The sequence below is a fragment of the Electrophorus electricus genome, chromosome 11 (genome assembly GCF_041902795.1).
Source record: "Electrophorus electricus isolate QZ-2024a chromosome 11, ASM4190279v1, whole genome shotgun sequence".
In the NCBI taxonomy this organism is placed as follows: Eukaryota; Metazoa; Chordata; class Actinopteri; order Gymnotiformes; family Gymnotidae; genus Electrophorus; species Electrophorus electricus.
In genome coordinates, this window is record NC_137507.1 from 2,622,501 (window position 1) to 2,632,500 (window position 10,000).

Sequence of the window (10,000 nt, forward strand, 5' to 3'; positions counted from 1 at the left end):
ACACACACTCACACTCACACACACACACACACACACACACACCTACACACACACACACACACCTACACACACACGCACGCACACACTCACACACACACTCACGCACACACACTCACACACACACATGCACACACACACTCACACTCACACACACACTCACGCACACACACCTACACACGCACACACACACACACACGCACACACACTCACACACACCTACACGCACACACACACCTACACACACACGCACGCACACACACTCACGCACACACACTCACGCACACACACACACACACACACACTACACACACACATGCACACACACACTCACACTCACACACACACTCACGCACACACACCTACACACACACACACACACACACACACACACACACCTACACACACACCTACACACACACGCACGCACACACACTCACACACACACTCACGCACACACACTCACACACACACACACACACACACACACACACACACTACACACACACATGCACACACACACTCACGCACACACACCTACACACGCACACACACACACACACACACACTCACACACACCTACACGCACACACACACACACAGACACACACGCGCGCGCACGCACACACACACACACACACACACGCACAAAACCAGAGCTTTTGGTGGCTTTTCGCATTCCTTATATAGACAGCTTGTGTGTGTGTGTGTGGATGTGTGTGTGTTTGTCCTCTAGTGTGCAAGTAAGCATGCATGGTTGTTAGCTGAAGCTTTCCTGCAGTGTGGTGGAGCGACCCCGTCCAGCCCCGGGGGTTTGTCTCCAGCGGACAGCGTCTGCATCATGCAGCAAGCCCTCCACGGCGGAAACAGAAGCAAGTTGGCACCTTTTTTGCTTGGCTAGGGGTTAATTTTGGAGCCGGCGGTACAGCCCAGGCTGAAGCCCCAGAGCTCACCGAGCCACCCACACAGGGCCAGTGTGACGTCTCCCCCTCAGACTCCACACCCCACTGGGACTTCTCCCCATCTCCAAGAATAACCCCCTCCCCCCCAACAGCTGGGTCCACTGGGGTCACTCTGCATCTCTCTCTCTCCCTCTCTCTCCTCTCTCTCTCTCTCCCTCTCTCTCTCCCTCTCTCTCTCTCTCTCTCTCACTCTCTCGCGCTCCTTTCAACTGCCTGTCTCACAGCATACCCCCATTAAACATGTATATGCGTAATACGTTTCAATCTCTCACACACACTACAGAAGCTGTGTATTCGGTTAGTGGAGACCATAGACCTTGTTGGCATGTGCTGCACCAAAGTGGAGTGGTACCAGTGCCACACCTGACAGTGATGGACACATATGGTATCTGCCTGCGTTTCTTCCTACGTGCAACTCCAGGTAGTGAGTGTCCGGATCCTTTAGTGTGTGATAATATAAGAGGCCTTTCTGAAGAAAGGAATGAACCACACAGGTTTTTAATTATGTTCAGTTCATATTTTGTTCAATTTTATACTCTGTTACAGAACTTTCCACATTACTGCTCACATAATCAGAATAAACTAATTGCAAGTTAGTATTTCAAAAGAAAACACCTCTGCTTCATAAAGAACAGCTGTGACGTTAGTCAGTTAAGTGCCAGAGCCAATTTAGACTGACCAGAATAAAGGATTACAACTTTTAAAATAATGTTTTGTATTTTATCTTTTATATTGGCTTTTTGGCCAAAATGGACTACATTGCTATGTATTATGTGGTTGTGTAATAATTAATTGTCCAAAATATTCCAAAGTGAAGAAATCAGTGACAGACAGCTAATGCTAGTGGGTTTCCTTTAGAAATAAAGCAGTGTGCTGTAAGGTACTTTAAACATCCCTCAACACCTCTGCTAGGCTGTGGGTTTTGTACTAGAGGCATAGAGGTGCACAGTAATACAATAACTTTTTTTTTTTACATTTTATATTGCCGATGCATAGATACTACTTAATAAAGGAATTGAATCATGTGACCCCACCGAGTCGTTTGTATAATTTTTAAAGTAACTGCAATGTTATAAACTGGCTGGTTAAGGCTACGTAGGATGTACGTACCCACGTACTGTGCACGTGTGGCCGTTGTGTACATGAGCGTGCAAGAGATGTAGTCGCGCCGGTCGCACGCCGCTCACGCGCGCAATGGCCTCAGTAGCCCTCGTTCGTCGTGCTCACCGTTAACCGCGGGGCGCGAGTAAGGAGCGAGGTTCCGCGCCTGCCGGGACACCGTGCCTGACCTCGCTACTGCGTGGGCTGCGTCCCGGAACTGACGTCTGACGTCTAATATCTTGTACTAAAGCAAATCAATATAATTAAAGACCCGACTCGTCAGCCGTGAACATCCGCGGTCCTCGTGAAAACGGCAGTGCTTTACGTATGTGCTCTCTGGTGCCATCTAGCGGCTAATATTACTGCCCTGTAGGGAGCCCCGCCACGGCCCTGGCTGCTGTGACGGCTCCCCGACACGCAGCTCTGGCGGTTTCTGACTTGCGAGAAATAACGCAGCGCAATAAAAGAAAAGAAAAGGAGACGCCGCTCCCTAAGAAGTGGCCGCGGCGAACAGCGGTTCGCGCCATAACTGCGCCTTTGAAGTCACGTTTAATTTGTCCTCCAGGTGCAGTTAACGTGAACGGCTGCGCCAGTCGGATCTAAAGTCTGCGGCCGGGCGTCTTTTCACGTGCCGCATCCAGCCTTAAGGGTCTGGGCGCACGATAACATCGGCAATGATAGAAAATCCCGACTATTTTGAGCGTGGACTTTGACGTCACGCTTACATTTGCTGTTGGGACTTTGCAGTTTTTTTTGGAACGCGCGCCTCAGGAGCCCACATTGTTTGATTCGAAGTTTACGTTCAACCCCGCAAACTGGCTGCCGCGCGCCGATGCACGAGTGCAAATGTCCAGGAGATATATCGGCTGTCCCTGCGGCGCGCGAGGATGAGACGAAAAAATAGCCCTGTTTTTCTTTCCGGCTGGTGTGCCTGCGCGCTAAAAGAACTCCGGGGACTTCGAGTCCAGACGCACCAATTGCTTGTTTTGCAGCCGGGTCTCGTTAGTGGTAAGACGAGAAGCGATAGCGAGTAGGTGGGTGCGTCGCCGAAGGCGCTCGTGTGTGTACTGTTCCATTGCCACGCGACGGACGGCAGGAGGACGTGGGCCAGCGTGCAGGCTACGCAGCGTTTTGGAGACTATTAAACCCCGGCGACGATTTAAATATGGAGGGGCCGATCTCCCCGAGCTCGGAGGAGGGTCCTGCATCGCGGGAATGTTTAACTGGGGGCGCAGGTCTCCACCGCCGTGGCGTCGCGTCGAGTCCTAGTGCGAAAGCCAGGAGCGCTCGAGGCTAGTTGAGTGCCACTCGCGCGGATCAGATTGAGTGTCGCGAGGTTCAAGCGAGGCGCGTTCGCTCTCCACTCCGCCCGTGCGTCGCGCAGCGTCTCCATTTGGATGCGCCAGCACACGAGAAATGAACTTTGGTTAACTTTAAACGATACGGCGCTCCACTTTTTCAGCGTTATTCACAAACTTGGATGCAACTTCGGACTTTCTCTCTCGCTATCAGGCGAAATTCAACCGTGATCTGAATAATTTGGACATGCGCGCAGGTTTATTTCTCTGACACGCAGCTCTAACGTCCCGCACCTATGCGCCAGCCTGGGTCCATTTGGAGACGCCACCAGGTCGGGATGCGCAGCCAGGGCTGTCTCCCGTATATCCGCTGGCCTTTGTCAGTCTAACGCTCAGGTGTCCGGCCATTTGTGACACGCTTGGCCAAAGCCGCGTGAGGACCGAAGGATGAGCCAAACGTCGGAACGCAGAGGAGAAACATCTCGTTTCAAGCTTCCTCCCTGCGCTGGCTTGATTCTGACGGGATTTTAATGTTTTTATAGTTCTGGATACATTTTTGTTTGTCGTCCCCCCCTCCCCCCCCCCGCGCATTTTTACCGCTGGAACTTTATTATTCTTGTACTTATGATGCACGTTACGACTATGAATCTTTCTCCTACAGCCAGTCGGAGAGTTTTGTTCTGGTTTTTATTATTACAGACGCCACAATTAATCGTACCCCTAATTACAGGTAAGACGACACATGACATTGTTATTACAGGAAGACGCGGTATACGACAACGCTGTCGCCGTAGCTCTGCAACCCTGACCGCGCCGTTTGAACTTTCAACTGCGACCTTACGAACCGTGGCCGAGCCGCTACAGCTGCTACCACGGGAAACGCAAACGCGTATGGGATCGCACGCTAGTCCGGAGAGAGAACCCGGGGCTAGATTCACCGTTCAGCGAGCCCGGTGCACCAAGGCGCTCGAGCAATCCATTTAGACGTTTCTGAAGGACAAGGAGAGCTCGCGACATTGCTAGTTGAATCCCTGCCGTTTCGGTTTTCCCCAGCGCGCGCGTCTACCTGGCATTCCGGACCTGCAGAAGATCACCTGTCAGGCATCTCCTGTCTCCGCGCCCTGCCTGCGTGCTCTTTAAACCGACTTTCCTTTTTAACGCGCGCGGAGGGAAACGTTGGCGTTGGGTAGAGCGCGAGGAACGCGTCGTGGCGCGGCGCGAGCGCAGAGCAGGTGTGCGTGGACTTTTAACTGCTCACGCTGACTTCTGCTTTAAAGGCACCCGCGAGCGCGGTCGGTGTTGTATTTCACGGTTTAAGTAAACGCGAAGGTCGTAAGTTTTTAGGGCAGCCCTGCAGTCCGACTTTATCTGCGCAAAGGGAAACACTCTCTCTTTCTAAATACACAGCGGATGTGACCATGACAGTTTACCCGAAACTTTACACTAGACACTAACGCGCACTAACCGGAGGGTTGTTAAATGTTTCTAAAGATAAGTAACTAAAAATGTGTTGCAGCGGACAAAGCGCGCGGCGCTCTGCAGCAGTTCTGGCGCGGGAGTGGCTCGCTTCGTACGCGCTAACCGCATGTCTGATTTCACGCCGTTTTTCTGCAGGTACGGAGGCGAGCTGCGAGCACGAGGGAGAGGTGTTACACATCCCCAACATCACAGACAACCCCTGCATCACCTGCGTCTGCCGGGTGAGACCTGGGGTTTATTTTACGCTCTTTCACCGAACAGCAAAACAATTGCGAATTTGGTTCACGCTTTTAGATTTTCGAAGTTTGGTCACTTAAAATCTTAATCCAGCGTGTAGTATTGTATCATATTTGTCGGTTATGATTTGGATTGTGTGTAGATCAAATCAAATTAAATTGAAACATGTTAAAGATGAGGGGAAACGGTATTTAAGGACTGATTCGTCCGATGGGAAACTGTTGGCACGGGTCGTTTTAAAACAAAATGTAATTTCGACGGAAGCATCTGAGGAAAGTTTTTATTAATATTTTTTTTTAGCTTGGTTTAGTTTAGTCAGGGCTTTTTATGTGTAGCGGTCTCTGCGCGCTCATGTTTCTGTCTCTCGAGGGTTAGTCGGCTTCTTTGATATCAGCCTAGTCTCGCTCTGGCCTCGGCCCCCCCACGGACTCCTACAGTCGTATCACGCGATCCGTCATCGCGAGGTCACTGTCCGCCTTTCATCCCTCCGTGCCCGGGATGTCACGTGTACCTCTGGGGACGCCCAGGCTGAAAGACAGCGGTGTCACCACGCGGACGCGGTGCAGGGTCCGGGGCTCAGCTCGCAGTCACCACTACATCCACTGATGGCTTGCACAACGAGCGGCACGCCAGAGGACATTCTGTAGGCATCCCCCACCACGCAAACGCAGGCACGCTCTCTCCCGCTTAGAGACGCGCCTGTAGACCCGCCGGTGGGTTTTGCGTCGAACGGTCCCATAACTTTGCTTCACCGTCACTCTCCCTTTCCGGCTGTCATGCTCCCGCGGTGAATCTTGCTCACGCCGCCACGTTAAAGCGAATTACAGACGTGTCAGCGTAAATCAGAACCACGTGATAACGTTCAGTGGGACATGAGCGGCCCCGCACTGATCCGGGATCTGCCCTTGCGTTTGGAAACGTTTGGTATGTCTGTCAGGGCTGAGGCGAGGCCCCAGGTCCGCTGCTTGTGTGTCGTAGGTCACGACCTGCGTGTTTTTAGAGAAAGGTCAAGGGTCAGATGGAAAGGGCACAGCCATTAATGGGACAGGAATGAAGAGCAGCTCTTAGGAGTTCTCACACTCTCTCCATCAGGGGAGAGAGAGAGAGAGAGAGAGAGAGAGGGACAGAGAGAGAGAGAGAGAGAGAGAGAGAGAGAGAGAGAGAGAGGATGGCTAAAAGTGCCTCCATTTAAAATAATGTGCAGCCAGTCCCATCCCAAGTTGTACTGGTTATAGTTTTAGGGTTAACGCTGAGCTCTTGTGTGTCTAGCATAGACGTGTTTTGTACGGCGTAACAGAGGCGGCAGTAACCATAGAGTCGACTGCAGGCCGAACCGGACATCTCATCCTGGGAGCTTTCAGTGGCTCCAAGTGTAATCTCCTGTGACCTCCGACCCCAATCGTAGAGGTCCCACCACTTTGCATCATTTAGTGCTAATGGCTGAGAGGAGCAGGAAGGAGAGGCCACAGGCCGGCAGACACGGGTGGACGCCACGCCAGACACTCCGCGACGCAGTGCCTGGACACGGAAGCTTCTGGAACACCGCAGGGATCGTAAACTCAAACAAAAGCAAGAATGGCTGTGCAGGGAGCACTCGCAGTTGGATGAGTTTAACAGGATTCCTTGCAAGAGAAACGGAAAACATTCCATGTGGGAAAAGGGGGGGCTTTTATCGCATGGAGACAGTTACAGTGTGTGTGTGTATGTGTGTGTGTGTGTGTGTGTGTGTCTGAAAAGGCCATTCACACACGCTAAAGGGGGTCACGGTGAAACGACAGCGCACAGCCTCTCAAGACAAACAGTGTGTCTTTGACACAATTAAACTGTATTAGTGTGGCATCCGTGCCTGGCGGGCACGGGTGGAGGCAGGCGCAGGGCGCCCAGTGGCGTGGGGCCTCAGCGGGACTCTCGCGTTCCCCACCTCCATCTTCCGCTGTCATCCCTCCGAGGCTGCGTGACGGGTTAATGAACTCCGTGTATTGACTTACGGTGGAGTCCAACTTTATGAAAGGAAATCAATGCAGGCAGGGCTGGCACTGGCTATCGTGGTAAGGCGATAGTTCTCCCTCGTTCTGCTCGACCTCGGGCTGGAACGCCCGCGTGAGACACCGCCGCCTGCTTCCACGACCTTGGAGAGGTCCGTCACTCAGATCAACTGACATGCGAAAAGCGGTCTGGGTCGGACTTTAGCCGCGCTGCCTCACGTTATCCCTCCTTTCTCTCTCTCTCTCTCTCTCTGTTTGTCTGCCTCTGTTCCTGTTTCTTTGAACTGCTGTGAGGAAGGAGCGCTCATTATTCTCCACGTTGTCTAATGGGGAGAAAACGTGCACGGCTCATACTGCTCGTATTAAGGCTCACAAAGGAACTTCAGTATCTGCTATGATAAAAGAGGAATGAAGAATGAAACTCAATATGAAGGCCACAGTCACTCTTAGGACATGATTATTTCTTCTCTCTCTCTCTCTCTCTCTCTCTCTCTCTCTCTCTCTCTCTCTTTTCCCCGTTTACAGGACAAGAAAGCAGACTGTAAACAGGAGAAGTGCCCCCTAGTGGCAGAAGATTGCACTCTGGTTGTTAAGCAGACGGGCGCATGCTGTGAAAGATGCAAAGGTGAACACATATCAACGTGTGTGTGCGTGCGTGCACGCATGTAGTTTGTGTGTGTGTGTGTGTCTGTGCATGTGTGTGTGCGTGTGTGTGCACGCATGCAGTGTGTGTGTGTGTGTGTGTGTGTATGTGTCTGTGCATGTGTGTGTGCGTGTGTGTGCACGCATGTAGTTTGTGTGTGTGTGTGTGTGTGCGTGCGTGCACGCATGTAGTGTGTGTGTGTGTGTGTATGTGTCTGTGCATGTGTGTGCGTGTGTGTGCACGCATGTAGTTTGTGTGTGAGTGTGTGTGTGTGTCTGTGCATGTGTGTGTGTGCACGCATGCAGTTTGTGTGTGTGTGTGTGTGTGTGTGTGTGTGTGTGAGTGTGTGTGTGTGTGTGTGTGTGTGTTCCCACTCTCCAAACACGGACACCGCAGCTGCTCTGGCCTGTGCACAATGGGAGTCTTGGGTACTGCTCTGGATTTATGGGCCACAGAAATAAAATGCTCATTTTTACAAGATCTCCACTGCTTCAGTGCTGCTTTGTCTCATATGTAGTCATCCCTTCATCAGGACAGAGAGAGGGAGAGAGAGAGGGAGAGAGAGAGAGAGAGAGAGAGAGAGAGAGAGAGAGAGAGAGAGAGAGAGAGAGAGAGAGAGGGCTTTGTTGGGGTCACTCCCGTCTAGACTCCCAGCCTCACAGCAGGCCTGCAGGTCTTTGTTTGTGATCTGTTGCTCTGTTTCTGAGTATTTTACGAGTATTTTACGAGTATTTTACGAGTCGGGCTTTATTAAGAACTCCTGACCTTTCCCTTTCTTTCTTTTCTTTTTTAACGTCGACACACTTTTTGTTCGTTCGGAAGGGAAAATCCCGAGCCGTCATCTTCCCCGTTGTTCCTGCCTTCGCTCCAGAGCTCAGCACCCCCCATACTGAATCTGTTTTGCCGTGGACGTCGCAGCACAGGGAGGGCAGAGGGGGAGTGGGAGCAGACGCTACCCCCCCGTCCTGCGCTTCACCCCTGCGCTTCCAGTAAAACCACAGACATTTCCACCCCGAGCCCAGTTTCCATCCACGCAGCAGTGACCTAACATGATGGCTATTCAAAACATCCAGCATGAACCCAGCAAAGGTCAAAGGTATGCTTTTCAGGTTCTGAATTAATCTGTCCTCTCTCTCTCTCTCTCTCTCTCTCTCTCTCTCTCTCTCTCTCTCAAGGTTGTCAGTTGAGAGGACAGGCCTACAATAGCTCATCTTCCTGGACCACGCCCACCAAGCCATGTATCACACGGCGATGCCAGGTGAGTCTGTTAGGGACCTTTGCTCCAATCGGCGACAAATCAGAAGCTTGTGTGCAGCAGGCGGGCGGGGGGCCGTGCAAGTCCTTCCGCATGTGCCTTTCTTCGGTTTCGGACAGGCTGCAGTTCATCAGCGTTCCCGAGACTCAAACTAAATAAGGGACGAGCGTGTCAGAGAAGAATGTGCATAAATATTCATGACAATATTCACCAAAAATGTATTGGCGTACCACTGGAGCAATCCGATCCTATATCATCTGTGCTATTTGATGTGTATGAACCCTGTACATAAAGATTCTGTGTCATTGCACAAGTTTGCTTTCAAGTATTTTAGAAAACACTACACTGGCATCGCCGCATTAGGCAAGAATGACCCCGAACGACACCACCGGCTGTGTCAGATATGTACATAGTGCTGGTTAAGTCAAGGAAGAGTGGCCAAGCACAGGTGTACTACCCTGATGAAGGTAAACATGTTTGTAAGTTGTGAATGTTTGCTCTGGTCATGTTTGGGACAGGAAGGTGTCATCACCGAGTCAGAGATGCAGTGCGTGGTTACGTGCAAGAATCCCAAGATCCATCCCAAGAAATGCTGCCCGTCCTGCCCAGGTGTGTGCCTGCGTGTGTGTGTATGTGTGGACACATCTGTGAACAGTATTAGTTTTATCTCATATTGAGATAAATGTCATCATGTTTAATGACAGCTCTGCAGAACTGAACTCATTCCAGATTTTGTTCTTTCCTCTTCACTTCTGGGCGTTTTGAAGAACATTTGATGCCTGTGAGCACAATTCCACTTTGGTGGCGTTAGTTAGCGTGTGCGGATGGCAATGTCCCGGCCGCTGATTCTCTGTGTCCTGCTCCCTCAGGGTGCATCTTTGAGGGGCGTCTCTACAAGGACAGGGAGGAGTTCCACCCCGAGGGGAAGCCGTGTGTCAGCTGCATCTGCACCGTGAGTGACCCACGTTTCGCCAACCACATCTTCAAACGCTCACAGCCCATGGCCACAGATCCGTCCCACAGCTAGCCACTGTTTCTCCACA

General features: G+C 51.5%; 2 protein-coding genes across 5 annotated transcripts in view; both read left to right on the plus strand.

The window, feature by feature from the left end:
* The window catches only part of LOC145659902 (uncharacterized), a 45,956-nt gene extending 43,969 nt beyond the window's left edge, over positions 1-1,987 (plus strand). The window contains exon 4 of one of the 2 annotated variants that reach the window (XM_081723374.1): positions 1-1,987. This exon is cut by the window's left edge and continues 274 nt beyond it. Coding sequence is in view for 1 of the 2 variants with exons in the window: in XM_081723373.1 (XP_081579499.1) it covers positions 734-898 (165 nt within the window). In the remaining variant the exon portion in view is untranslated. The other variant, XM_081723373.1, reaches the window with a different exon arrangement.
* An 857-nt stretch (positions 1,988-2,844) lies between these two features.
* bmper (BMP binding endothelial regulator) overlaps positions 2,845-10,000 on the plus strand; it is a 15,666-nt gene continuing 8,510 nt past the window's right edge. The window contains exons 1-6 of one of the 3 annotated variants that reach the window (XM_027017022.3): positions 2,845-4,088; positions 4,973-5,058; positions 7,585-7,684; positions 8,878-8,960; positions 9,476-9,566; positions 9,827-9,909. In XM_027017022.3, coding sequence (XP_026872823.2) covers positions 3,983-4,088; positions 4,973-5,058; positions 7,585-7,684; positions 8,878-8,960; positions 9,476-9,566; positions 9,827-9,909 — 549 coding nt within the window. In that variant the 5' untranslated portion in view covers positions 2,845-3,982. The other 2 variants (XM_035528082.2, XM_035528081.2) reach the window with 2 other exon arrangements.